Source organism: Scyliorhinus canicula, chromosome 13 (assembly GCF_902713615.1).
Source record: "Scyliorhinus canicula chromosome 13, sScyCan1.1, whole genome shotgun sequence".
Taxonomy (NCBI): Eukaryota; Metazoa; Chordata; class Chondrichthyes; order Carcharhiniformes; family Scyliorhinidae; genus Scyliorhinus; species Scyliorhinus canicula.
Genome location: NC_052158.1, coordinates 54,039,834 through 54,066,007, shown reverse-complemented (window position 1 = coordinate 54,066,007; position 26,174 = coordinate 54,039,834). Strand labels below are relative to the sequence as shown.

The window sequence follows — 26,174 nt, the reverse complement described above, 5'->3', positions numbered from 1 at the left end:
CACAGTCCAAAGATGTGCGGGTTAGGTGGATTGGCCATGCTAAATTGCCCGTAGTGTCCTAAAAAGTAAGGTTGGGGGGGGGGGGGGTGTTGGGTTACCGGTGTAGGGTGGATATGTGGGTTTGAATAGGGTGATCATTGCTCGACACAACATCGAGGGCCGAAGGGCCTGTTCTGTGCTGTACTGTTCTATGTTCAGTAATATCTAAATTATTTGGTGACTCGCACCTGCTGTTGTGGGAGCAAAAACAGAAAACAAGTAAATATTTTCATTTTATGGGATAACGAACTGAAGGCTGGTCATAATAGTGTATGACTGGATGCAGAAAAGTTTGCCAGGTGGTGAACCTGCTATTTTTTTCACCATTTATAACTCAGGATAATTGCAACATTCTAGTCACGCCAGCTATAGTAGATCGTACTTGAAAGTTAGTGGGACCTATGACTGTCGATTAAAGATCAGTTAGCCTTTAAAGGAAAGCACCCAATAACAGAAACTATTCTGTCTCTCTTTTCATGTAAATGGTAAACAACAGTGGTCCTCACTGATTCTTTTGGAATGCCACCTTTCCGTCTTCTGCTAGTCTGTCAGGGCGGCACGGTGGCACAGTGATTAACACTGCTGCCTCACAGCTCCAGGGACCTGGGTTCAAATCCGACCTCGGTGACTGTGTGGAGTTTTCACTTTCTCCCCATGTCTGCGTGGGTTTCCTCCGGGTGCTCCGGTTTCCTCCCACTGTCGAAAGATGTGCAGTTTAGGTGGATTGGCCATACTAACTTGCCCCTTTTTGTACAAAGGAGCTTAAGTGGGGGGCTCTTTACAAGGGCCAGTGCAGACTCAATGGGCTGAATGGCCTCCTGCACTGTAAATTCTACGATTCATAGAGTTCTAGATTGGTTACAACACCTTCAACCTGGTGTGATCTTACTGTCTCTGTTAGAGTAGCACAGCTTGTCCAGCTGCTCTGCCCTTTTCCCACAGCCCTTCAGATCTTTTCTCTTTCGGCACTTATCCAATTTCCTTTTCTAAACCATGAATGAATCTGCCTCCATCACACTTTGAGGTCATGCATTCCAGATCCTAACCACTCGCTGTGGTTCACCTTTGGTTCTTTTGCCAATCACCTTAAATCGATGTCCTCTGGTTCATGACCTTTCAGCCTACCTATATTGACCAGATGTCAAGTTGTAATTGAAAATGTTGCTGCTTCAATGTACTCTAGTACATGATTAAATAATTTGTTACTTAATTCTGGGGCTCAAATGATTGGCATTCAAACACCATAACCATTTTCCTTTGTGCTTGTAATGACTCCATCCAGTGGAATTTTCCCCCCAATTCCTATAGCCTTCAATTTTGTTAAGGCTTCTTGATGCCACAGTCTTTCAAATGCTGCCTTGATGCGACAGGCAGCCACTCTCGCCTCACCTTTGGAATTCAGTCCATTGTGTATTTTAGGCAAAATTCAGATACAATGTTTGTCTTGCTTGGTATTAGAAATACCTTTTTTAAAACATTCCAAGGATTGTGAGACCATGGAAGAAACAGGATGAGGTTCTGTTATTTAGGAGTCCTAATGCAAAAGTTTGTGATTATCTTTGGCCTCAAACCTGAAACAATTGTTCCAAATTAATAGATTTCTGATGATTACATTGGCTCTATCATAGAATTAGGAAACCAGGAAACATTGATATCTTTCTGCAGGAATGGTATAAACAACACTTGCGTGTCAGGACTTTTGCCTTTCTCTGATGCCCTGACATCATCATGCGCCTCAGATTAAGTTCTTGTTGCATTCTTGTTGACTCTTTCCCAGTACAACTTGGCAGCTCCATTTGCAACACAGTCAAAACACAGAATTGTAACTTTTTGTTGAATGGAATGATGATAACAATGTGTAAGAGATGCAGTTTATTTTGATTTTGTTTGTTTTCTTTGTAGACCATGCTTCAGAGGTACAAGTAACAATGATGTTGACAGAGAGCTGCAAACTGCGTGGACTCCATCACAGGTACACTCCCAGACACTAGAATAGGTGAATGCAGAAGCTGCATTTTGTAAGTTTCTGATGGAGTTTGAGAGAGTCTAATGGGCTTTATTGATCAAATCTGATATGTATTGATGAAATATTTCTCTTTTCATAATCTGGGAAAGTATTAAATATTTTTGTTCCATCCGCAAGCTACACTTTATTTTTGCTTATAAGCTTTCATTGCAGCAGCTTAATATTCTCAGCACCACTAGTTTTTGCAAAGGCAAGTTACTGCAGATGCGGGAATCTGAAACATAACAGAAAATGATGGGCAGTCTTAGCACATCTGACAGCACCTGTAGAGAGAAAATGGAGCTGATGTTTGAAGCCTGGATTCTTTGTCAAAGTTGGTTTTCAGTTTTTTTCATTACTAGTCACCCAAGCGCAGGAAGATGTCCATGTGGGTACTGTTCTGAGGTAATGGTTCAGGCATATTGTGAAGATACTTTCTAGCCTATGGCTCGGAGAAAGAAAAACTGGGTAGGATGTAGCAAGAGTACAGGTGGTTTGTAAAGTCACTATTTTGTGTTTTATAGTTTTTAAGGGATATACTCTGTATTAACAAGATCAATGGAAGAAGGGGACTTAATATTTGATTTTAAGAGTACTTTAAAGGTGTAATCCAAAGGAGTTAGTCCTGGCAGAGAAGCTCAAAGCCGTGGTTTTCTCTTCCTGCTCTATGTGGGAACATAGAACAGTACAGCACAGAACAGGCCCTTCGGCCCTCGATGTTGTGCCGAGCAATGATCACCCTACTCAAGCCCACGTATCCACCCTATACCCGTAACCCAACAACTTTTTGGGACACTACGGGCGATTTAGCATGGCCAATCCACCTAACCCACACATCTTTGGACTGTGGCAGGAAACCGGAGCACCCGGAGGAAACCCACGCACACACGGGGAGGACGTGCAGACTCCACACAGACAGTGACCCAGCCGGGAATCGAACCTGGGACCCTGGAGCTGTGAAGCATTTATGCTAACCACCATGCTACCGTGCTGCCCCGTGTGCCCGGGAAGCAGGGCACATTTTTGGTCCCCACGGCCAGCAGCTTTACAGGACCAGCTGCATCTCGTGGAAGCCCAGGTTTCAGAGCTGGAACTGCTGGAGATGCTGTGGAGCATCCGCACAGCAGAGAGTATCTTGGATAGTATGTATTGGATAGTATTGGGAGATGGTCACACCACAGGAAAGAAGGGGTGGGTTTCCACCAGCCAGAGCAAGGCAGGAATCTCACGTAGCTATTCTCCTGCAAAACAGATTTTCCCATTTGGATACGGTTGAAGGGCCTCTTGGGAAAACAGCAACAGCCAAATTTGTAGCACCACGGTTGGTTCTATTGCACAGGGGAGTAAAAAGTGTGGGAATGCAACAGTTGTAGGGGATTCAACACTATGGGGAATAGATAGGCGTTTCTGCAGTCGCAAACAAAACTCCAGGATGATATGTTACCTCCCTGGTGCTCCACAACATTCTAGAGGGGGATGGTGAAGAGCCAGTGGTTGTGGTACACAGCAGTACCAATGACAAGGGTAAAAAGATGGATGAAGTCCTAAAAGCCGAAAATAGAGAATTAGGAACTAAGTAGGACCTGAAAGATGGTCAGGATTGCCACCAGTACCATGTGCTAGTCAGAGTAGGATGAAATGAAAATCGCTTATTGTCACAAGTAGGCTTCAAATGAAGCTACTATGAAAAGCCCCTAGTCGCCACATTTCGGCACCTGTTCGGGGAGGCTGGTATGGGAATTGAACCGTGCTGCTGGCCTGCCTTGGTCTGCTTTCAAAGCCAGATATTTAGCCCTGTGCTAAACCAGCCCCGAATACGTGGCTAGCATGATGGTGAAAGTGGGAGGATTTCTGATTCCTTGGACATTGGAACCTGTTCTGGGGGAGTTGGGATCAGTAGGTATTCTATTCTTCTATTAGTTGTAATTTTCCAAAAATCCTTGGATTCTGGAGAAGTATTGGAGGATTGGAAAACTGCCAATATTCAAAAAGGAGGAGGCAAAAAGTGGGTGACAACAGGCCAATTTGTCTAAATCTGTTGTTGGAAAAATGTTGGAATCAATTGTCAGGAAAGGAACAGCAACACATTTGGAAAATCATAATCTAATCAAGCGGAGTCAGCGTGGCTTCATGAAAGAGAAATTGTGTTTAATTTACTAGAATTTTTCCAAGGAGTCTCAACCAGGGTGGATATCAGACTAGATCCCAATTTTTGTTAGGGTACCGGCGAGAAACCCCAAGCAGTTTTTAATTTGTAAAACTGAAGAAAGGATGCTTCACTCCAATTAGTATCTTTCATGTTAAAACAAACTTTTTTTAACTGTTTAAACGCAGTGCTAACCATATTAACATCAAAGAAATAGTTTTACAATGAACAGTTAAAGAGTTCTTAAATAAAACTAAACACAAAAATTATGCCATACACCTTCACTATAATTATTCCTGATGTGGAGATGCCGCTGTTGGACTGGGGCGGGCACAGTAAGAAGTCTTACAACATCAGGGAAAAGTCAGCAGGTTTGTTTCAAATCACCAGCTTTCAGAGCTCAGCTCCTTCCTCAGGTGAATGTTAACAAAACAGGATTACTTGTTGTCCTCTGTGTAGAGATTTTTGGAGAGGACCCTTTCAAAAGCAGATCCAGTGCATCTCTGTCTAGTCAGACCCTTCTGCTCAGCCTAACAATATTTGGCAAACTGCAAACTACCTGGCTCTTTCCATTAATTACATCATCTGTATCTCACTGAGATGTCCCATGACCTCTTTAACTAGGACTAAACACAATCCCTGAAATTATCTATACCCTAGGGAATCGTCCAAAATATAAACACTAGGTCATTAACCCTTTATCTGTGACCAAGTGAGTGGTTATAATGAATGATTAACCACTGTGCTGTCCCAGCGTGCAGTTTAGGCGAAAGTTGCCTCAGTGCTTAAGGATGCAATCACTTCAATGATAAGAGAGGACAAAAGAGATAAGCTGGCAGAGGAACCTTTTCTGGGTAAAATTAAGATGTAGAAAAGGTTTTAAGCCTGTTATAGGAGCTGCTTATAGACCCCCTGGTAGTAACAGTGAAGTGATAGCTTGTATAAATGCAGAGATTTGACAGAAATTTATTAAAGGCAGAGTATAAACAATATTTGTATGTCATAATTTCTGCAGATGGGGCATTTTAACTTTCATGATTGAGATAAGCAAGAAAGGTAGTGAATTTGTGTTTGACTGGGCTAGTTTCTGAAAAAATATTTCCGGGACAATGCGTGTAGATCATATTAAATTTAGTAATGAGTAATGTTATGAAGATTGTTTTTTATTTCCATTTTTATTTTTCTGGCTGGATTTTGAAAAAAACAATAAACTCTGTCCTATTGAGTATTGAGTATTGCCAGCGAAATCCTATATACAAAGCTGTATTCCACCCCAGTGGCATAAAAAAGAAAGGACATTCAAATCCCTTGTGGAGCTTAAAAGACCCGATCTCCTGTTGGCATTTACACTGCCCTGAAACTTCTCCAAAGTTTCTGGGATGAGACATCAACATAACCTGCTCTAAAAACAATCAACACAGCAGACATGGATTAATCGCTTTCCTCCTCGATGTTTATCAAATAGAAATCATAATATGATCGAGTTCAGTGTATTGCTTGAAATTAATAAGCACAGAAGAGCTACCAAGATTCTAGATTTTGGTCTGGCTATCTTCAGTGCACTGAGACAGAGACTGTAAAGCTGATTAAACTGACAATGAGATGAACAATATAAGATAGGGCAGGGTGTTCAGAAAATAATTTAATGTGTTAAAGGACCAGTTTGTACCCATAAGTGTAGGCAAGTGGAGACAAATCCTTTGTTCTCACTGAGCACTGTTGTATGGCATTACCACCATGCCATATGGGATAGATTCAAAGAACAAAGAAAATTACAGCACAGGAACAGGCCCTTCGGCCCTCCCACCCTGCGCCGATCCAGGTCCTTTATCTAAACCTGTCTCCTATTTTCCAAGGTCTACTTCCCTCTGTTCCTGCCCGTTCATATACCTGTCTAGATGCCTCTTAAATGATGCTATCGTGCCCGCCTCTACCACCTCCGCTGGTAAAGCGTTCCAGGCACCCACCACCCTCTGCGTAAAATCTTTCCACGCACATCTCCCTTAAACTTTCCCCCTCTCACCTTGAAATCGTGACCCCTTGTAACTGACACCCCCACTCTTGGAAAAAGCTTGTTGCTATCCACCCTGTCCATACCTCATAATTTTGTAGACCTCAATCAGGTCCCACCTCAACCTCTGTCTTTCCAATGAAAACAATCCTAATCTACTCGACCTTTCTTCATAGCTAGCACCCTCCATACCAGGCAACATCCTGGTGAACCTCCTCTGCACCCTCTCCAAAGCATCCACATCCTTCTGGTAATGTGGCGACCAGAACTGCACGCACTATTCCAAATGTGGCCTAACCAAAGTCCTATACAACTGTAACATGACCTGCCTACTCTTGTACTTAATACCCCGTCCGATGAAGGCAAGCATGCTGTATGCCTTCTTGACCACTCTATTGACCTGCACAGCCACCTTCAGGGTACAATGGACCTGAACTCCCAGATCTCTCTGTACATCAATTTTTCCCAGGACCCTTCCATTGACCATATAGTCTGCTCTTGAATTTGATCTTCCAAAATGCATCACTTCGCATTTGCCTGGATTGAACTCCATCTGCCATTTTGCTGCCCAACTCTCCAATCTATCTATATTTTGTTGTATTCTCTGACAGTCCTCCTCGATATCTGCAACTCCCCCAAGTTGAGAAGTTCAAGTTCAGAACAGATCTTGCAGCTGCAAACTGGGTATCCAGAGGCATTGTAGGCCATCAGCAGCAAGAATTATATTCAATCGCAATCAATAACCTTCTAGTCCAACATTTCCTCCACTCAACAAGGGGCCAATTCTCTGCTGTCAGTGTTACCCATTAAGAAGTCTTACAACGCCAGGTTAAAGTCCAACAGGTTTGTTTCAAACACAAGCTTTCGGAGCACTGCTCCTTCCTCAGGTGAATGGAGAGGTATGTTCCAGAAACATTTATATAGACAAAGTCAGAGATGCCGGACAATGCTTGGAATGCGAGCATTTGCAGGTAATCAAATCATTACAGATCCAGAGAGAGGGGTAATCACAGATTTAAGAGGTGTGAATTGTCTCAAGCCAGGACAGTTGGTAGGATTTTGCAAGTCCAGGCCAGATGGTGGGGGGGTGAATATAATGCGACATGAATCCAAGATCCCGGTTGAGGCCGCACTCATGCGTGCGGAGACTTAGCTATAAGTTTTTGCTCGGCAATTTTGCATTGTCGCATGTCCTGAAGGCCGCCTTGGAGAACGCTTAGCCGGAGATCAGAGGCTGAATGCCATTGACTGCTGAAGTGTTCCCCGACTGGAAGGGAACATTCCTGCCTGGTGATTGTCGCACGATGCCCGTTCATTCGTTGTCGCAGTGTCTGCATGGTCTCGTCAATGTACCATGCTTCAGGACATCCTTTCCTGCATCGTATGAGGTAGACTACATGGGTCGAGTCGCACGAGTATGTGTCGCGTACCTGGTGGGTGGTGTTTCCACGTGTAATGGCGGTATCCATGTCGATGATCTGGCATGTCTTGCAGAGATTGCCCTGGCAGGGTTGTGTGGTGTCGTGGTCGCTGTTCTGAAGGCAAGATGTTCATCTTCATTGATGATGTGTTGAAGGGTGCGAAGAAGATGTCGTAGTTTCTCCGCCCCAGGAAAGTACTGGAGGTGGAGAAACTACAACATCTTCTTAGCAGCCTTCAACACATCATCAATGAAGATGAACATCTTACCAAGGTCATCCCCACACTCCCACTACTAGCCTTCAAACAACCGCGCAACCTCAAACAAACCATTGTTTGCAGAAAATTACCCAGCCTTCAGAACAGCGACCACGACACCACACAACCCTGTCAGGGCAATCTCTGCAAAACATGCCAGATGTTTTAATGCAGAGATTTGACAGAAATGTATTAAAGGCAGAGTATAAACAATATTTGTATGTCATAATTTCTGCAGATGGGGCATTTTAACTTTCATGATTGCGATAAGCAAGAAAGGTAGTGAATTTGTGTTTGACTGGGCTAGTTTCTGAAAAAATATTTCCGAGACAATGCGTGTAGATCATATTAAATTTAGTAATGAGTAATGTTATGAACACTTCAGTCAAGGGCATTCAGCCTCTGATCTCTGGCTAAGCGTTCTCCAAGGCGTCCTTCAGGACACGCGACAACGCAGAATTGCCGAGCAAAAACTTATAGCTAAATTCCACACTCATGAGTGCGGCCTCAACCGGGATCTTGGATTCATGTCGCATTACATTCACCCCCCCACCATCTGGCCTGGACTTGCAAAATCCTACCAACTGTCCTGCCTTGAGACAATTCACACCTCTATAACCTGGGATTATCCCTCTCTCTGGATCTGTAATGATTTGATTACCTGCAAATGCTCGCATTCCAAGCATTGTCCGGCATCTCTGACTTTGTCTATATAAATGTTTCTGGAACATACCTCTCCATTCACTTGAGGACGGAGCAGTGCTCCGAAAGCTTGTGTTTGAAACAAACCTGTTGGACTTTAACCTGGTGTTGTAAGACTTCTTACTGTGCTCACCCCAGTGCAACGCCGGCATCTCCACATCAGTGATCCCCATGGCATTTAAACAGCAAGTAGCTGTTCATCACTGCACAGCTTGGGTTCTTCTGTTGAGGGTTTCCCAAACGTTTCGAGCTGCGTAACCCCATGTGACTTCTCAAGAGCATCGGGGAATCCCAAACATTCTCACAAAGTCAATGCTGCTTTTTTGCTGCAAAATAGGCGCTAACACAGAAATCAAATAGCTATATCTATGCCAAGCCGCCAACCCATGGCCCCTTAACAATAACCTCTGGAGCTAATACCCACTCGAGGAGTGGGTGATAATTAAAAAGTTATTTTATTTTTAAAAAACTCGAGTCTTACCTTTGGTCACTTTTAATGGAAGGAGTGATGCTGGAAAGCTGATTCTCACCTCACGCTCGCACCTCTCTCTCCCTCACACACACAAAGTACATCTCTCTCCCACACAAAGGGCATCTCTCTCTTCCTCACACACCCCTTCCTCCCTCCTGTAGTTTAAAGGGGCTGCAGCACTTTGATCGCACACCGCTCTCTCTCCATCACACACGGATCTCTCTCACATAACCAAGTCTTCCTCTCTGTCTCACAAACATACATAGAACATAGAACATAGAACGATACAGCGCAGTACAGGCCCTTCGGCCCTCGATGTTGCACCGACATGGAAAAAAAAAAAACTAAAGGCCATCTAACCTACACTATGCCCTTATCATCCATATGCTTATCCAATAAATTTTTAAATGCCCTCAATGTTGGCGAGTTCACTACTGTTGCAGGTAGGGCATTCCACGGCCTCACCACTCTTTGCGTAAAAAACCCACCTCTGACCTCTGTCCTATATCTATTACCCCTCAATTTAAGTCTATGTCCCCTCGTGCTAGCCACCTCCATCCGCGGGAGAAGGCTCTCGCTGTCCACCCTATCTAACCCTCTGATCATTTTGTATGCCTCTATTAAGTCACCTCTTAACCTTCTTCTCTCTAACGAAAACAACCTCAAGTCCATCAGCCTTTCTTCATAAGATTTTCCCTCCATACCAGGCAACATCCTGGTAAATCTCCTCTGCACCCGTTCCAAAGCTTCCACGTCCTTCCTATAATGAGGCGACCAGAACTGTACGCAATACTCCAAATGCGGCCGTACCAGAGTTTGGTACAGCTGCATCATGACCTCATGGCTCCGGAACTCAATCCCTCTACCAATAAAGGCCAACACACCATAGGCCTTCTTCACAACCCTATCAACCTGGGTGGCAACTTTCAGGGATCTATGTACATGGACACCGAGATCCCTCTGCTCATCCACACTACCAAGAATTTTACCATTAGCCAAATATTCCGCATTCCTGTTATTCTTTCCAAAGTGAATCACCTCACACTTCTCCACATTAAACTCCATTTGCCACCTCTCAGCCCAGCTCTGCAGCTTATCTATGTCCCTCTGTAACCTGCAACATCCTTCCGCACTGTCTACAACTCCACCGACTTTAGTGTCGTCTGCAAATTTACTCACCCATCCTTCTGCGCCCTCCTCTAGGTCATTTATAAAAATGACAAACAGCAACGGCCCCAGAACAGATCCTTGTGGTACGCCACTCGTAACTGAACTCCATTCTGAACATTTCCCATCAACTACCACTCTCTGTCTTCTTTCAACTAGCCAATTTCTGATCCACATCTCTAAATCACCCTCAATCCCCAGCCTCCGTATTTTCTGCAATAGCCGACCGTGGGGAACCTTATCAAACGCTTTACTGAAATCCATATACACCACATCAACTGCTCTACCCTCGTCTACCTGTTCAGTCACCTTCTCAAAGAACTCGATAAGGTTTGTGAGGCATGACCTACCCTTCACAAAACCATGCTGACTATCCCTAATCATATTATTCCTATCTAGATGATTATAAATCGTATCTTTTATAATCCTCTCCAAGACTTTACCCACCACAGACGTTAGGCTCACCGGCCTATAGTTACCGGGGTTATCTCTACTCCCCTTCTTGAACAAAGGGACCACATTTGCTATCCTCCAGTCCTCTGGCACTATTCCTGTAGCCAATGATGACCTAAAAATCAAAGCCAAAGGCTCAGCAATCTCTTCCCTGGCTTCCCAGAGAATCCTAGGATAAATCCCATCCGGCCCCGGGGACTTATCTATTTTCACCTTGTCCAGAATTGCCAACACTTCTTCCCTACGCACCTCAATGCCATCTATTCTAATAGCCTGGGTCTCAGCATTCTCCTCCACAATATTATCTTTTTCTTGAGTGAATACTGACGAAAAGTATTCATTTAGTATCTCGCTTATCTCCTCAGCCTCCACACACAACTTCCCACCACTGTCCTTGACTGGCCCTACTCTTACCCTAGTCATTCTTTTATTCCTGACATACCTATAGAAAGCTTTTGGGTTTTCCTTGATCCTACCTGCCAAAGACTTCTCATGTCCCCTCCTTGCTCGTCTCAGCTCTCTCTTTAGATCCTTCCTCGCTTCCTTGTAACTATCAAGCGTCCCAACTGAAACTTCACGCCTCATCTTCACATAGGCCTCCTTCTTCCTCTTAACAAGAGATTCCACTTCTTTGGTAAACCACGGTTCCCTCGCTCGACCCCTTCCTCCCTGCCTGACTGGTACGTACTTATCAAGAACATGCAATAGCTGTTCCTTGAACAAGCTCCACATATCCAGTGTGCCCAACCCTTGCAGCCTACTTCTCCAACCAACACATCCTAAGTCATGTCTAATGGCATCATAATTGCCCTTCCCCCAGCTATAACTCTTGCCCTGCGGGGTATACTTATCCCTTTCCATCACTAACGTAAAGGTCACCGAATTGTGGTCACTGTCTCCAAAGTGTTCACCTACCTCCAGATCTAACACCTGGCCTGGTTCATTACCCAAAACCAAATCCAAAGTGGCCTCACCTCTTGTTGGCCTGTCAACATATTGTGTCAGAAAACCCTCCTGCACACATTGTACAAAGAACGACCCATCCAATGTACTCGAACTATATCTTTTCCAGTCAATATTAGGAAAGTTAAAGTCTCCCATAACAACTACCCTGTTACTTTCGCTCTTTTCCAGAATCATCTTCGCCATCCTTTCCTCTACATCTCTAGAACTATTAGGTGGCCTATAGAAAACTCCCAACAGGGTGACCTCTCCTTTCCTGTTTCTAACCTCAGCCCATACTACCTCGGAAGAAGAGTCCCCATCTTGCATCCTTTCTACCACCGTAATACTGTCCTTGACTAGCAGCGCCACACCTCCCCCTCTTTTGCCCCCTTCTCTGACCTTACTAAAGCACCTAAACCCCGGAACCTGCAACAACCATTCCTGTCCCTGCTCTATCCATGTCTCTGAAATGGCCACAACATCGAAGTCCCAGGTACCAACCCATGCTGCCAGTTCCCCTACCTTATTTCGTATACTCCTGGCATTGAAATAGACACACTTCAAACCACAGACCTGAACACTGCCGCCCTCCTGCGAAGTCAAAACTGTGCTCCTGACCTCTCTACTCTCAATCTCTCGCTCCCCAAAACTACAATCCAGGTTCCCATGCCCCTGCTGAATTAGTTTAAACCCCCCCAAAGAGTACTAACAAATCTCCCCCCCAGGATATTGGTGCCCCTCAGGTTCAGATGTAGACCATCCTGTCTATAGAGGTCCCACCTTCCCCAGAAAGAGCCCCAGTTATCCAGAAATCTGAATCCCTCCCGCCTGCACCATCCCTGTAGCCACGTGTTTAATTGCTCTCTCTCCCTATTCCTCATCTCACTATCACGTGGCACGGGCAACAACCCAGAGATAACAACTCTGTTTGTTCTCGCTCTGAGCTTCCATCCTAGCTCCCTAAAGGCCTGCCTGACATCCTTGTCCCCTTTCCTACCTATGTCGTTAGTGCCAATGTGGACTACGACTTGGGGCTGCTCCCCCTCCCCTTTAAGGACCCGGAAAACACGATCCGAGACATCACGTACCCTTGCACCTGGGAGGCAACATACCAAACGTGAGTCTCTCTCGCTCCCACAAAATCTCCTATCTGTGCCCCTGACTATTGAGTCCCCAATTACTAATGTTCTACTCCTTTCCCCCCTTCCCTTCTGAGCAACAGGGACAGACTCCGTGCCAGAGGCCCGTACCCCACGTTGCCCCCCCACCCCCTCTCTCCCACACACGCACACAAAGAAAAATACAGCACAGGAACAGGCCCTTCGGCCCTCCAAGCCTGCGCTGACCATGGTATCCTCCTAAACTAAAACTATGCACATACGGAGCCGGTATCCTATTCATATATTTGTCTAGATGTCCCTTAAATGCCGCTTTCATACCCGTTCCCACCATCTCCCCAGGCAGTTCCATATATTTACCACCCTCTGTGTAAAAAAAAAAAAAAAAAAATTGCCTCGCACATCTGTTCTAAGCTTTTCCCCACGCACTTTAAAATGATGTCCCCTAGTACTTGGCTCTCCTACCCTCTCTTTCACACACAAACACATGTCTTTCTCTCATGAACGTCTCCCTCTCATGTGCACACACACGCGCACACGTCTCCCCCTCTCTCAACCATACACATACATCTGCCCCTCTCTCACTCTCACACAATCGTCTCCCTCTCTCTTGAACAGACAGACCCATCTCGGTGGAACACAGATGTCTCACCATTGCTCGAACAAACGTGTCTCCCTCGCACTCGAACACGAATGTCTCCCTCACGCTCGAACACACGTGTCTCCCTCGCGCTCGAACACACGGGTCTCCCTCGCGCTCGAACACATGACTTCATTGTGTGCGAACACACGTGTCTCCCTCGTGCTCGAACACGTGTCTCCTGCTTGAACACACGTGTCTCCCTTGCGCTCAAACACGCGTGTCTCCCTCACCCTCGAACACATGTGTCTCCCTCACCCTCGAACACATGTCTCCCTCACCCTCGAACACATGTGTCTCCCTCGCCCTCGAACACACGTGTCTCCCTCGAACACACGTGCCTCCCTCACCCTCGAACACGCGTGTCTCCCTCACACTCGAACACGCGTGTCTCCCTCACACTCGAACACACGCGTCTCCCCCTCGCACGAACATATGCGCGTCTCCCCCTCGCTCGAACATATGCGCGTCTCCCTCGCGCTCGAACACGCGCATCTTTCCCTCAGTCGATCACTCGCGCGTCTCCCCCTCGCTCCAACACACAGACGTCTCCCCCTCGCTCAAACACACGCGTCTCCCCCTTGCTCAAACACTCGTGTCTCCGCCTCGCTCTAACACGCGTGTCTTCCCATCGCTCGAATACACAGGCGCCTCACCCTCGCTCGAACAAGCGTGTCTCCCCCTCGTTCGAACACAAGCGCATCTCCCCCTCACTCCAACACACGCGTGCCTCCCCCTCGCTCGAACACGCGTGCCTCCCCCTCGCTCAAACACGCGTGCCTCCCCCTCGCTCAAACATGCGTACCCCCCTCGCTCGAACGCACGCACGTCTCCCCCTCGCTCGAACACGCGCACGTCTCCCCCTCGCTCAAACACACGCGTGTCTTCCCATCGTTAAAACACGCACGTCTCCCCCTCGCTCCAACACACGCACGTCTCCCCCTCGCTCGAACAGACGCATGTCTCCCCTCGCTCGAACAGACGCATGTCTCCCCTCGCTCGAACAGACGCATGTCTCCCCTCGCTCGAACAGACGAATGTCTCCCCTCGCTCGAACAGACGCATGTCTCCCCCTCGCTGGAACACGCGCGTGTCTCCCCCTTGTTCTAACACACGCGTGTCTCCCCCTCGCTCCAACATACGCGCGTCCCCCCCCCTCTCACTCTCTCTCGCACGCACTGTCTCCCTCTCCACGGACCCCAGTGGGGGAACCCCTGTTCTAGCTCGTTCAGTTGCAACCTTGGTCCACACATGGGAAATAAGCTGTGCAGAGAATGTTACATTCTACATCATAATATCGGAAAGCCGTAGAAGGTTTACAGCACAAATAGTGACCATTCAGCCCATCATGTCTGCACGGGCTAAAAAAACTAGCTGCCCATTTTAATCCCACCCTTCCACCTAATCTATAGCCCAGGAGGTTACAGCAGTTCAGGTACTGATTCAAGTACCTTTTACATGAGTTGTGGGTTTCTGCCTAATTCGGGCAGTGAATTCTCAATAATAATCTTTATTGTCACAAGTAGGCATACATTACCACTGCAATGAAGTTACTGTGAAAAACTCCCATTCTTGCGCCTGTTCGGGTACACAGAGGGAGAATTCATAATGTCCAATTCACCTAACAGCACATCTTATGCGACTTGTGGGAGGAAAATGGAGCACCCAGAGGAAAGCCACACAGTAACAGGGAGAACGTGCAGACTCCACAGTGACAGTGACCCAAGCCGGGAATTTCTCTTTTTTGCACAAGCTGGAATCATAGAATCCCTACAGTACAGAAGGAGGCCATTTGGCCCATCAAGTCTGCACCGAACAACTGAAAGCACTCCACCCCAAACTCATTTATGTAGAGAGCAGAGAGATAAGAACATAAGAGATCTTGTGGTCTATGTTCATAGATCTTTGAAAGTTGCCACTCAAGTGCATAGAGCTGTGAAGAAGGCCTATGGTGTGCTAGCGTTCATTAGCAGAGGGATTGAATTTAAGAGCCGTGAGGTGATGATGCAGCTGTACAAAACCTTGGTCAGGCCACATTTGGAGTACTGTGTGCAGTTCTGGTCACCTCATTTTAGGAAGGATGTGGAAGCTTTGGAAAAGGTCCATAGGAGATTTACCCGGATGTTGCCTGGAATGGAGAGTAGGTCTTACGAGGAAAGGTTGAGGGTGCTAGGCCTTTTCTCATTAGAACAGAGAAGTATGAGAGGCGACTTGATAGAGGTTTATAAGATGATCAGGGGAATAGATAGACAGTCAGAGACTTTTTCCCCGGGTGGAACAAACCATTACAAGGGGACATAAATTTAAGGTAAATGGTGGAAGATATAGGGGGGATGTCAGAGGTAGGTTCTTTACCCAGAGAGTAGTGGGGGCATGGAATGCACTGCTTGTAGTTGAGTCGGAAACGTTAGGGACCTTCAAGCGGCTAATGGATAGGTACATGGATTAGGGTAGAATAATGGAGTGTAGATTAATTTCTTCTTAAGGGCAGCATGGTAGCATTGTGGATAGCACAATTGCTTCACAGCTCCAGGGTCCCAGGTTCGATTTCGACTTGGGTCACTGTCTGTGTGGAGTCTGCACATCTTCCCCGTGTGTGCGTGGGTTTCCTCCGGGTACTCCGGTTTCCTCCCACAGACCAAAGATGTGCAGGTTGGGTGGATTGGCCATGATAAATTGCCCTTAGTGTCCAAAATTCTATGATTAACCTAGGACAAAGGTTTGGCACAACATCGTGGGCCGAAGGGCCTGTTCTGTGCTGTATATCTCTATCTCATTCCCCGGCCTGATCCCCTACAACCCCTTAACCTAACCCCCACATTTTTTTTGGAAACTATGGGTCAATTTGACATGGCCAATCCGCCCAACCTGCACATTTTTGGACTATGGGAGGAAATCGGAGCATCCGGAGGAAACCCACACAGGCGTGGGGCGAAAGTGCAAACTCCACACAGTCACCGAAGACCGGAATTGAACCCGTGATGCAGCATTGCTAACCACTGTACCGTCTACTAAAGTTGAATTCCTTGAGTATTAAAAGGTTACTGGTGACTTCATCATTCTTTTCAAAATATTAAGGAAAAAAGAACAGGAAGCAGATAAAAGTTATTACCATGAGTTGGGAAATTTAAGACTAGGGGGTATAGTCTGACAAATAAAAACTGAGCTTTCAGAAGTGAAATTAGGAAACATTTTAACACATAAAGGGAAGTAGAAATTTGAAGCTCTCTATGACAGTGGCATTTGATACTTAATTGTTAAAACTGAGATTGATGGATTTTTGTTCTCAAAATGTATTCAGGGATATTGTGCAATAGTGGGTTTAATGGATCTAGCTCACAGATGTGCCATGGCCTCAATGAATGATGGGGCAGGTTAGAGGAGCTATAATACCCTCTCCTGTTCCTGCATACCTGAGCGTTCTAGTTTTTAATAGTGAGCTGCAAAACCAAGCTGCTTTAAAAATAATTTTTCTCCTTTTGTCTCATATGGTGCTGTCTGATTGTCACTGTGCCAGTCACTTTTAAAGCCTGCTTCAACAAAGAACAGGACAGCACAGGAATAGAACATAGAACAGTACAGCACAGAACAGGCCCTTCGGCCCTCGATGTTGTGCCGAGCAATGATCACCCTACTTAAACCCACGTAACCCGTATACCCGTAACCCAACAATCCCCCCATTAACCTTACACTACGGGCAATTTAGCATGGCCAATCCACCTAACCCGCACATCTTTGGACTGTGGGAGGAAACCGGAGCACCCGGAGGAAACCCACGCACACACGGGGAGGACGTGCAGACTCCACACAGACAGTGACCCAGCCGGGAATCGAACCTGGGACCCTGGAGCTGTGAAGCATTGATGCTAACCACCATGCTACCGTGAGGCCCCAATAGGCCCTTCAACTCTCCAAGCCTGCACAGTCATGATACCACCCTTGACCAAAACCCTCAGTACTTCCTAGTGCCATTTCCCTCTATACCCATCCTATCCACGTATTTATCAAAATGCTTTTTGAACACCATTAATGTATCTGCTTCCACAACCTCCCCGGCACTATGTTTCAGGCACTCACCACCCTCTGTGCAAAAAACCTGCCTCACACATCTCCTCTAAACTTTGGCCCTGGTGACTGACCCGTCCACCCTGGGAAAGAGTGCCTGCCCATCCAATGTATCCATGCCCCTCATAACCTTGTAGACCTCTATCAGGCCGGCCCTCAACCTCCGTCTTCCAAATTCAAACAGTCCGAGTCTTTTCAGCCTCTCCGCGTAGCTAAGTAGGGTTGCGTATATTTCATGGTCTTGTCCAAAATACATAACAAATAAAATTCCAAGCTGAGAAACTGAGTTTGCACTTTCTACTCTTCATTTTATATTTTTGTTGAGGAATTAAATTACATTTGCAAGGAGCTATATAAGATGCCATGCATACTAAAATCACTGTTTGGATTCCATTCCTCCACTGGCGTTCTGACTTCGTTTCTTCATGTGCTGAATTATAAATTTGAATCTTGTAAATTATTTCTGACTATTTGTCACTAACGGAGAAACATGTCTGATGTTATGGGCGTAAAACTGTTCACCTGTTGCATGGGTTAACGCGTTCAGGATGCTCATTTGGAAAATAGAAAGTATTAAAACGATGTTGTTTGCTGGTGACTGATATTTTGCGAATTTTTTGACCAGAAACCTGCTGCCCATCAGTCATGTTTGTATAGAGGATGGAGAGAGGCCCTTGGTACTGCTGCCCTACATGAATTGGGGGAATTTGAAACTCTTCCTTCGACAGTGCAAGCTTGCTGAGGCCAACAATCCCCAGGTAACAGATGATTAGCACTATTTTTTTACATTTCCTCCGTAGAATAGTTGAATGCCGGACCTAAAAAAAGCATGTGGCATCTGTTATCTCTTGAGTTTACAATGGACATTTGAATGTTTCACTGCATCCCCTGTGACAGGGCCGGGAAAACACAACTTTAATGTTCACAGTAGAAAAAAAGCAATTGTGCATTCTGTTTGCTCTTCGAAAGAACCTGGAACATAGAACATACAGTGCTGAAGGAGGCCATTTGGCCCATCAGGTCTGTACCGACCAATTAAGCCCTCACTTCCACCCGATAAAGTATTACCCAATAAATTTGAAGGGTGCGGAAACCCGAGACATTACACTTGTAGTGTCTCCCACCATCCCTCCTCCGCTCATCTGAAAAAAAGACTCAGTGCTGTGAGCAGGTAAACTATTTACTTTTTTTTACTGGGCAACTAAGTAGAGGTGATGGCAGCAAGGGCAGTGGAATGTTCCTCCTGCAGAATGTTCAAGGTAAGGGAGACCACCGGTGTCCTTGCTGACTTCACCTGTGGGAAATGCAGCCATCTCCAGCTCCCCACAGACTGTGTTTGGGAACTGGAGCTGGATAAACTGAGGATCATTCGGGAAGCTGAGGGGGTGATAGATAGAAGCTACAGGGACATAGTTACACCTGAGAACAAAGGTAGCTGAGTCACAGTTAGAGATGGGAAGAGGAGGAATCAGTCAGTGCAGTGATCCCCTATGGTTGTTCCTCTCAACAATAAGTATACCGTTTTGGATACTGTCGGGGGGGATTTCCCAGCAGGGGTAGGCTGCAGTAACCGGGTCTTTGGCACGAGGTCCGGCTCTGGGGCTCAGAAGGGAAGGGGGGAGGTTAGGAGAGTACTAGTTATAGGGGACTCAATAGTTGGAGATACAGGAGGTTCTGTGGGCACAGGCGTGACTCTCGGATGGTTTGTTGCCTCCTGGGTGCCAGGGTCCATGGCTTCTCTGATTGTGTCTTCAGGATCCTTATGGGGGAGGGTGAGCAGCCAGACGTCGTGGTGCACATTGATACCAACGACGTAGGTAGGAAAAGGGGTGTGGATGTAATAAACGAGTTTAAGGAGTTAGGCTGGAAGTTAAAAGCCAGGACAGACAGTTGTCATGTCTGGTTTGTTGCCGGTGCCACGTGATAGCGAGGCTAGGAATAGGGAGAGAGTGCAGTTTAACACGTGGCTGCAGGAATGGTGTAGGAGGAAGGGCTTCAGGTATTTGGATAATTGGAGCGCATTCTGGGGAAGGTGAAACCTGTACAAGCAGGATGGGATACATCCGAACCAGAGGGGCACCAATATCCTGGGGGGAGGTTTTCTAGTACTCTTCGGGAGGGTTTAAACTAATTTGGCAGGGGAATGGGAACCGGATTTGTAGTCCAGCAACTAAGGTAGCCGATGGTAGCTGTGTGGAGTCTGCACATTCTCCCCGTGTGTGCATGGGTTTCATCCGTGTGCTCCGGTTTCCTCCCACAATCCAAAGATGTGCAGGCTAGGTGGAATGGCCATGCTCAATTGCCCTTAGTGTCCAAAATTGCCCTTAGTGTTGGGTGGGGTTACTGGGGATAGGGTGGAGGTGTGGACCTGGGTAGGGTGCTCTTTCCAAGAGCTGGTGCAGACTCGATGGTCCGAAAGGCCTCCTTCTGCACTCTAAGTTCTATGATATGTTCAGGATGCCAAAGCATGTTGTGAGGCAGTGGGGAAGGTAACACTGACAAAGGAGAGTACTTACAGGCACGGAGATGGGTTAAAGTGTGTATACATCAACACAAGAAGCATCAGGAATAAGGTGGGTGAACTTAAAGGCATGGATCGGTACTTGGGACTACGATGTGGTGGCCATCACAGAAACTTGGATAGAAAAGGGACAGAAATGGTTTTTGGATGTTCCTGGTTATAGATGTTTCAATAAGATTAGGGAGGGTGATAAAAGAGGTGGGAGGTTGGCATTGTTAATTAGAGATAGTATAACAGCTGTAGAAAGGCAGTTTAAGGAGGATCTGCCTACTGAGGTACTATGGGTCGAAGTGAGAAATAGGAAAGGAGCTGTCACCTTGTTGGGAGTTTTCTGTAGGCCCAATAGCAGCAGAGATGTGGAGGAACAGATTGGGAAACAGATTTTGGAAAGGTGCAGAAGTCACAGGGTACTTCAACTTCCCAAATATTCAGTGGAAACTCTTTAGATCAAATAGTTTGGATGGGGTGGTGTTTGTGCAGTGTGTCCAGGAAGTTTTTCGAACACAGTATGTAGATTGTCCGACCAGAGGGGAGGCCATGTTGGATTTGGTACTAGGTAATGAACCAGGCCAAGTGATAGACTTATTAGTGTGGGAGCATTTTGGAGATAGTGACCACAATTCTGTGACTTTGTAATGGAGAGGGATAGGTGCGTGCAGCAGGGCAAGGTTTACAATTGGGGGAAGGGTAAATACGATGCTGTCAGACAAGAATTGAAGTGCAGAAGTTGGGAATATAGGCTGCCAGGGAAGGACACAATTGAAATGTGGAATTTGTTCAAGGAACAGATACTACGTGTCCTTGATATGCATGTCCCTGTCAGGCAGGGAAGAGATGGTCGAGTGAGTGAACCATGGTTCAAAAGAGAGGTTGAATGTCTTGTTAAGAGGAAGAAGGAGACTTGTGGAAGGCTGAGGAAACAAGGTTCAGTCAGGGTGCTGGAGGGATACAAGATAGCCAGGAGGGAACTGAAGAAAGGGATTAGGACAGCTAAGAGAGGGCATGAAAAATCTTTGGCGGGTAGGATCAAGGAAAACCCAAGGCCTTTTACACATATGTGAGAAATATGAGAATGACTAGAGCGAGGGTAGGTCCGATCAAGGACAGTAGCAGGAGATTGTGTATTGAGTCTGAAGAGATTGGAGAGGTCTTGAACGAGTACTTTTCTTCAGTATTTACTAATGAGAGGGGCCATATTGTTGGAGAGGACAGTGTGAAACAGACTGGTAAGCTCAAGGAGATACTTGTTCGGAAGGAAGATGTGTTGGGCATTTTGAAAAACTTGAGGATAGACAAGTCCCCTAGGCCTGATGGGAGATATCCAAGGATTCTATGGGAATCAAGAGATGAAATTGCAGAGCCGTTGGCAATGATTTTTTTCGCCCTCACTGTCAACAGGGGTGGTACCAGGGGATTGGAGAGTGGCGAATGTCGTGCCCTTGTTCAAAAAAGGGAATAGGGATAACCCTGTGAATTACAGGCCAGTTAGTCTTACTTCGGTGGAAGGCAAAGTAATGGAAAGGGTACTGAGGGATAGGGTTTCTGAGCATCTGGAAAGACGCTGCTTGATTAGGGATAGTCAGCACGGATTTGTGAGGGGTAGGTCTTGCCTCACAAGTCTTATTGAATTCTTTGAGGAGGTGACCAAGCACGTGGATGAAGGAAAAGCAGTGGATGTAGTGCATATGGATTTTAGTAAGGTATTTGATAAGGTTCCCCATGGTAGGCTTATGCAGAAAGTAAGGAGGCATGGGATAGTGGGAAATTTGGCCAGTTGGATAACGAACTGGCTAACCGATAGAAGACAGAGAGTGCTGGTGGATGGCAAATATTCAGCCTGGAGCCCAGTTACCAGTGGTGGACCGCAGGGATCAGTTCTGGGTCCTCTGCTGTTTGTGATTTTCATTAATGACTTGGATGAGGGAGTTGAAGGGTGGGTCAGTAAATTTCCAGACGATACAAAGATTGATTGGTTGAGTTGTGGATAGTGAGGAGGGCTGTTGTCGGCTGCAAAGAGACATCGAGAGAATGCAGAGTTGGGCTAAGAAGTGGCAGATGGAGTTTAACCATGAAAAGTGTGAGGTTGTCTATTTTTGAATGACAAATATGAATGCGGTATACAGAATTAACGGTAGGGTTCTTGGTAATGTGGAGGAGCAGAGAGATCTTGGGGTCTATGTTCATAGATCTTTGAAAGTTGCCACTCAAGAGGATAGAGATGTGCAGAAGGCCTATGGTGTGCTAGCGTTCATTCGCAGAGGGATTAACTTTAAGAGCCATGAGGTGATGATGCAGCTGTACAAAACCTTGGTACGCCTACATTTGGAGTACTGTGTGCAATTCTGGTCGCCTCATTTTAGGAAGGATGTGGAAGCTTTGGAAAAGGTGCAATGGAGATTTACCAGGATGTTGTCTGGAATGGAGAGTAGGTCCTACGAGGAAAGGTTGAGGGTGCTTTTCTGCTTGGAACAGAGAAGGATGAGGGGCGACTTGATGGAGGTTTATAAGATGATCAGGGGAATAGATAGAGTAGACAGTCAGAGACTTTTTCCTCGGGTGGAACAAACCATTTGGGGTAGCATGGTGGTTAGCATAAATGCTTCACAGCTCCAGGGTCCCAGGTTTGATTCCCGGCTGGGTCACTGTCTGTGTGGAGTCTGCACGTCCTCCCCGTGTGTGCGTGGGTTTCCTCCGGGTGCTCCGGTTTCCTCCCACAGTCCAAAGATGTGCGGGTTAGGTGGATTGGCCATGCTAAATTGCCCGTAGTGTCCTAATAAAAATGTAAGGTTAAGGGGGGGGGGTTGTTGGGTTACGGGTATAGGGTGGATATGTGGGTTTGAGTAGGGTGATCATTGCTCGGCACAACATCGAGGGCCGAAGGGCCTGTTCTGTGCTGTACTGTTCTATTACAAGGGGTGTTGCTCGTTCTAGTGAGTGCGCTTTACACCCATTTGGCTCTGTTTTATTACTTAGCTCTAGAGTCGCAAGGTATCTTTTATGATACCACCACGAAGTTCAAGTTCAGATCAATGACTCAATACACCAATTAGTAAGGTTCAAATCAAGACACGTTTATTAATACACAGTTAATCGCTACTCATGCATACAGTACTAAAAGACTCGGCTATTCCTACCACTAACAGGCCAGTACTTATCTGGATAAGGGAACCCGCTGGGTCAGGGAACAAAGACCTCTTGCTCGATCCTGAGCCTGCAGGCTTCCAGCTGGTACGGACTAAGGGGTCAGGAGCGTCTATCTCGTAGCGTGCGTTGACTGGACACTTACTTGATGGTGCAGCAGTTGGCCAGGCCTCCCCTTACGGTCAAGTCCTTTGAGAGCTGCTAAGATGTTCTGCTGGGAGGGCCGGCTGAGAGAGCGAGCTGACCATGGGGGCTCTATCTTATAGTCCCAGGAGCTTCGCACCCTTTTGGGCGGACCCCAAGCTTACTTCCAATCGATTGGATCCCATACCAATCGATTGGTTTGAATTCCCCAATACTGGGGCTGTTTCCCGATCGCTGGGTGGTTCTTTCGGGCTTATTTGTCTCTTTTGTTTCGGTCTCCCGTTGGCGCCGAGGAGTCTAGCTTTACTTCGATCACCTTTGATTGTTACCATTGTGCCCGGGAATCGCCCATTAATATGCATGGCCGCTGGTTTCAGTGCTGTCTGCTTTCTTTGCAGGCAGAATACACAGGAACTCTGCAAACCTGCTTGTTTTGTTAGACTGTCCATTTTTCCCTGCTCTCTTTGCGTTTCTCCATTTTAACCTGGGAAGTGGCCAACTCAGGTGGCTACACTCCCTCCTTGTGATCCTAACGCGAAGCGTGAAGGATCACACAACTATGCTGTCTTCATTCCCTGACCTCAGCGAGTTCCATGGCCTCTACACTGTACTCAACTATGCAAGAAAAATTTTTACCTAACAATTTCTAAGTGGTGCTATGTCATAAGGGGAGATGCATTACAAAACAACAAACTGGAACCTCTAACTGTCCTCAATAAACTACACTCACTCAAAACATCCAAGCATACTAACTTCCTAACATTACAAAACAATAGCAGCATTCGTATTTCATTTCTCTGGCTTGGCAGTCAAACTCAGAGTTATACAATCTTTCAGAAAACACATTTCTTTATTTACAAATGAACGACAAACAAAAAAGTTCTTTGTTACATTTCGAGGGGTTCCGGGGCCTGGTAGAAACCGAAGATAAGGGATCACATCCTATATTCCGGGGTGCGGGAGCGGTAGGCTCTCCTTCGCCATTTCTTCATACGAAGAGTCTGTACGATGCTGCAGATTATTGCCAATGCTAACAGTGATTCTACCACATAGGAAAGTGAATACCAGGTGATGAATTTGGCACACCAGGTCGGCGTGTTGCTACTCGTTACTGGGCTCTGTGTGTTCAGTGGAAGTGAAACATTAACGGCTGGTGGAGTGGGAGTAAGGAGGTTCGCGTCCGCGTGCAACCACATGGATCCTATGATCCATATCACAAAGGTAGAAGATGTCTTCTTCATCTTTCTCTTCTCTTCTGTTCTCTTCCTTTGATCCCTCCTTGGAGCGTCTGAAAATCTGTGGGATCAAGCATAGTGTCTGTTAGCATCTTGTTTAATATCTCGCATTGCAGCATGTTCGTCCTTTTTGGACATCAATTTAAGGTGAATGTTGGAAGATATAGGGGAGATGTCAGAGGTAAGTTCTTTACCCAGAGAGTAGTGAGGGCATGGGATGCGTTGACTATGGAAGTAGTTGAGTCGGAAACATTAGGGACCCTCAAGCAGCTATTGGATAGGTACGTGGATTAGGGTAGAATGATGGGGTGTATATTAATTTGTTCTTAATCTAGGACAAAAGTTTGGCACAACATCGTGAGCCGAAGGGCCTGTTCTGTGCTGTATGTTCTTTCCCCGTAACTCAATAATCCCTCCAACCTTTTTTGGACACTAAGGGCAATTTAGCATGTCCAATCCACCTAACCTGCACGTCTTTGGACTGTGGGAGGAAACCGGAGCACACAGGAAACCCACGCAGTCACGGAGAGAAAGTGCAGACTCAGCACCCTGGCACTGTGAAGCCACAGTGCTATTCACTTGTGCTACCGTGCTGCCCACATGTATGATATGATAGCTATTCCAAAGATATAGTTGCAAGGAGACCTAGGCTTGAACCTGAATATTCGAGCGTATTTGGCATTTTGGATTTACAGAAGGGAACGACAAAAGGAGGTGGAGTATCTCTGTTAATGAAAGATTTATTCAATCCAATAATGAGAAATGATCATGGTTTGGGTGGAAATTAAAAATTGCGAAGGAAAGTAGTTGCTGTGTGAGTAGTTTACAGATCTCATAACCATCTCAACTACACAGGACTGAATAATCATTTTTATTATTGTCACAAGTAGACTTACATTAACACTGCAAAGAAGTTACTGTTAAAATCCCCTAGTTGCCACACTCTGGCGTCTGTTCAGGTACACTGAGGGAAAATTCAGAATGCCCAAATTACCGAACAAACATGTCTTCAGGAGTTCTGGGAGGAAACCAGAGCACCCTGAGGAAACCCACACAGACACAGGAAGAACGTGCAGACTCCGCACAGACAGTGACCCAAGCCGGGAATTGAACCTGGGACCCTGGCGCGGCAAAGCAACAGTGTTAACTACTGTGCTACCATGTCGCCATATACATCAAGTGATAATGGGGACTTGCAAGAAAAGATGCTGCAATAATCATGAGTGACTTTAATCTTCACATCTGGGCAATTCAGATTGGAACAGGTAACATGGAAAATTAGTTCATTGAGCGTATTTAAGACTGTTTCTTTGAAGCATACATTCTGGAATCTACCAGGGACCAGGCTATTTTTAACCTGGTGAGGTGACATGATTAATTTAAGATCTCAAAGCAAAGTATCCTCCAGGCAAAAATATGGCAAGATTTCACCTTGTTTGAGAGTGAGAAATGTGGGTCCATAACTAGTGTCTTACCTTTGTAATTGCCTTTAAAGGTTATGAGAATAGGGTTGGCTTAAGTGGACAGAGAAAATAGATTAAAAGGGAAAATGGTAGAGAAACAGTAGCTGTCATTTAAGGGGATATTTCATGACTCTCTTCCATTTGGAAGATGGACTCTACCAGAAGGCTGCACCATGTGTGGTTAATGAAGGAGATTTTGGGTGGTACCTAACCTCTTCGAGTCAGACAGG

The 26,174-nt window shown here is 46.1% G+C and overlaps 1 protein-coding gene across 1 annotated transcript in view; it reads left to right on the top strand.

Annotated features, from left to right (window-relative positions):
* Window positions 1–26,174, top strand: part of ryk (receptor like tyrosine kinase) — a 319,820-nt gene that overhangs the window by 209,812 nt on the left and 83,834 nt on the right. The window contains exons 11-12 of the mRNA XM_038815667.1: window positions 1,942–2,011; window positions 18,066–18,198. Coding sequence (XP_038671595.1) covers window positions 1,942–2,011; window positions 18,066–18,198 — 203 coding nt within the window. The remainder of the gene's footprint in view (window positions 1–1,941; window positions 2,012–18,065; window positions 18,199–26,174) is intronic.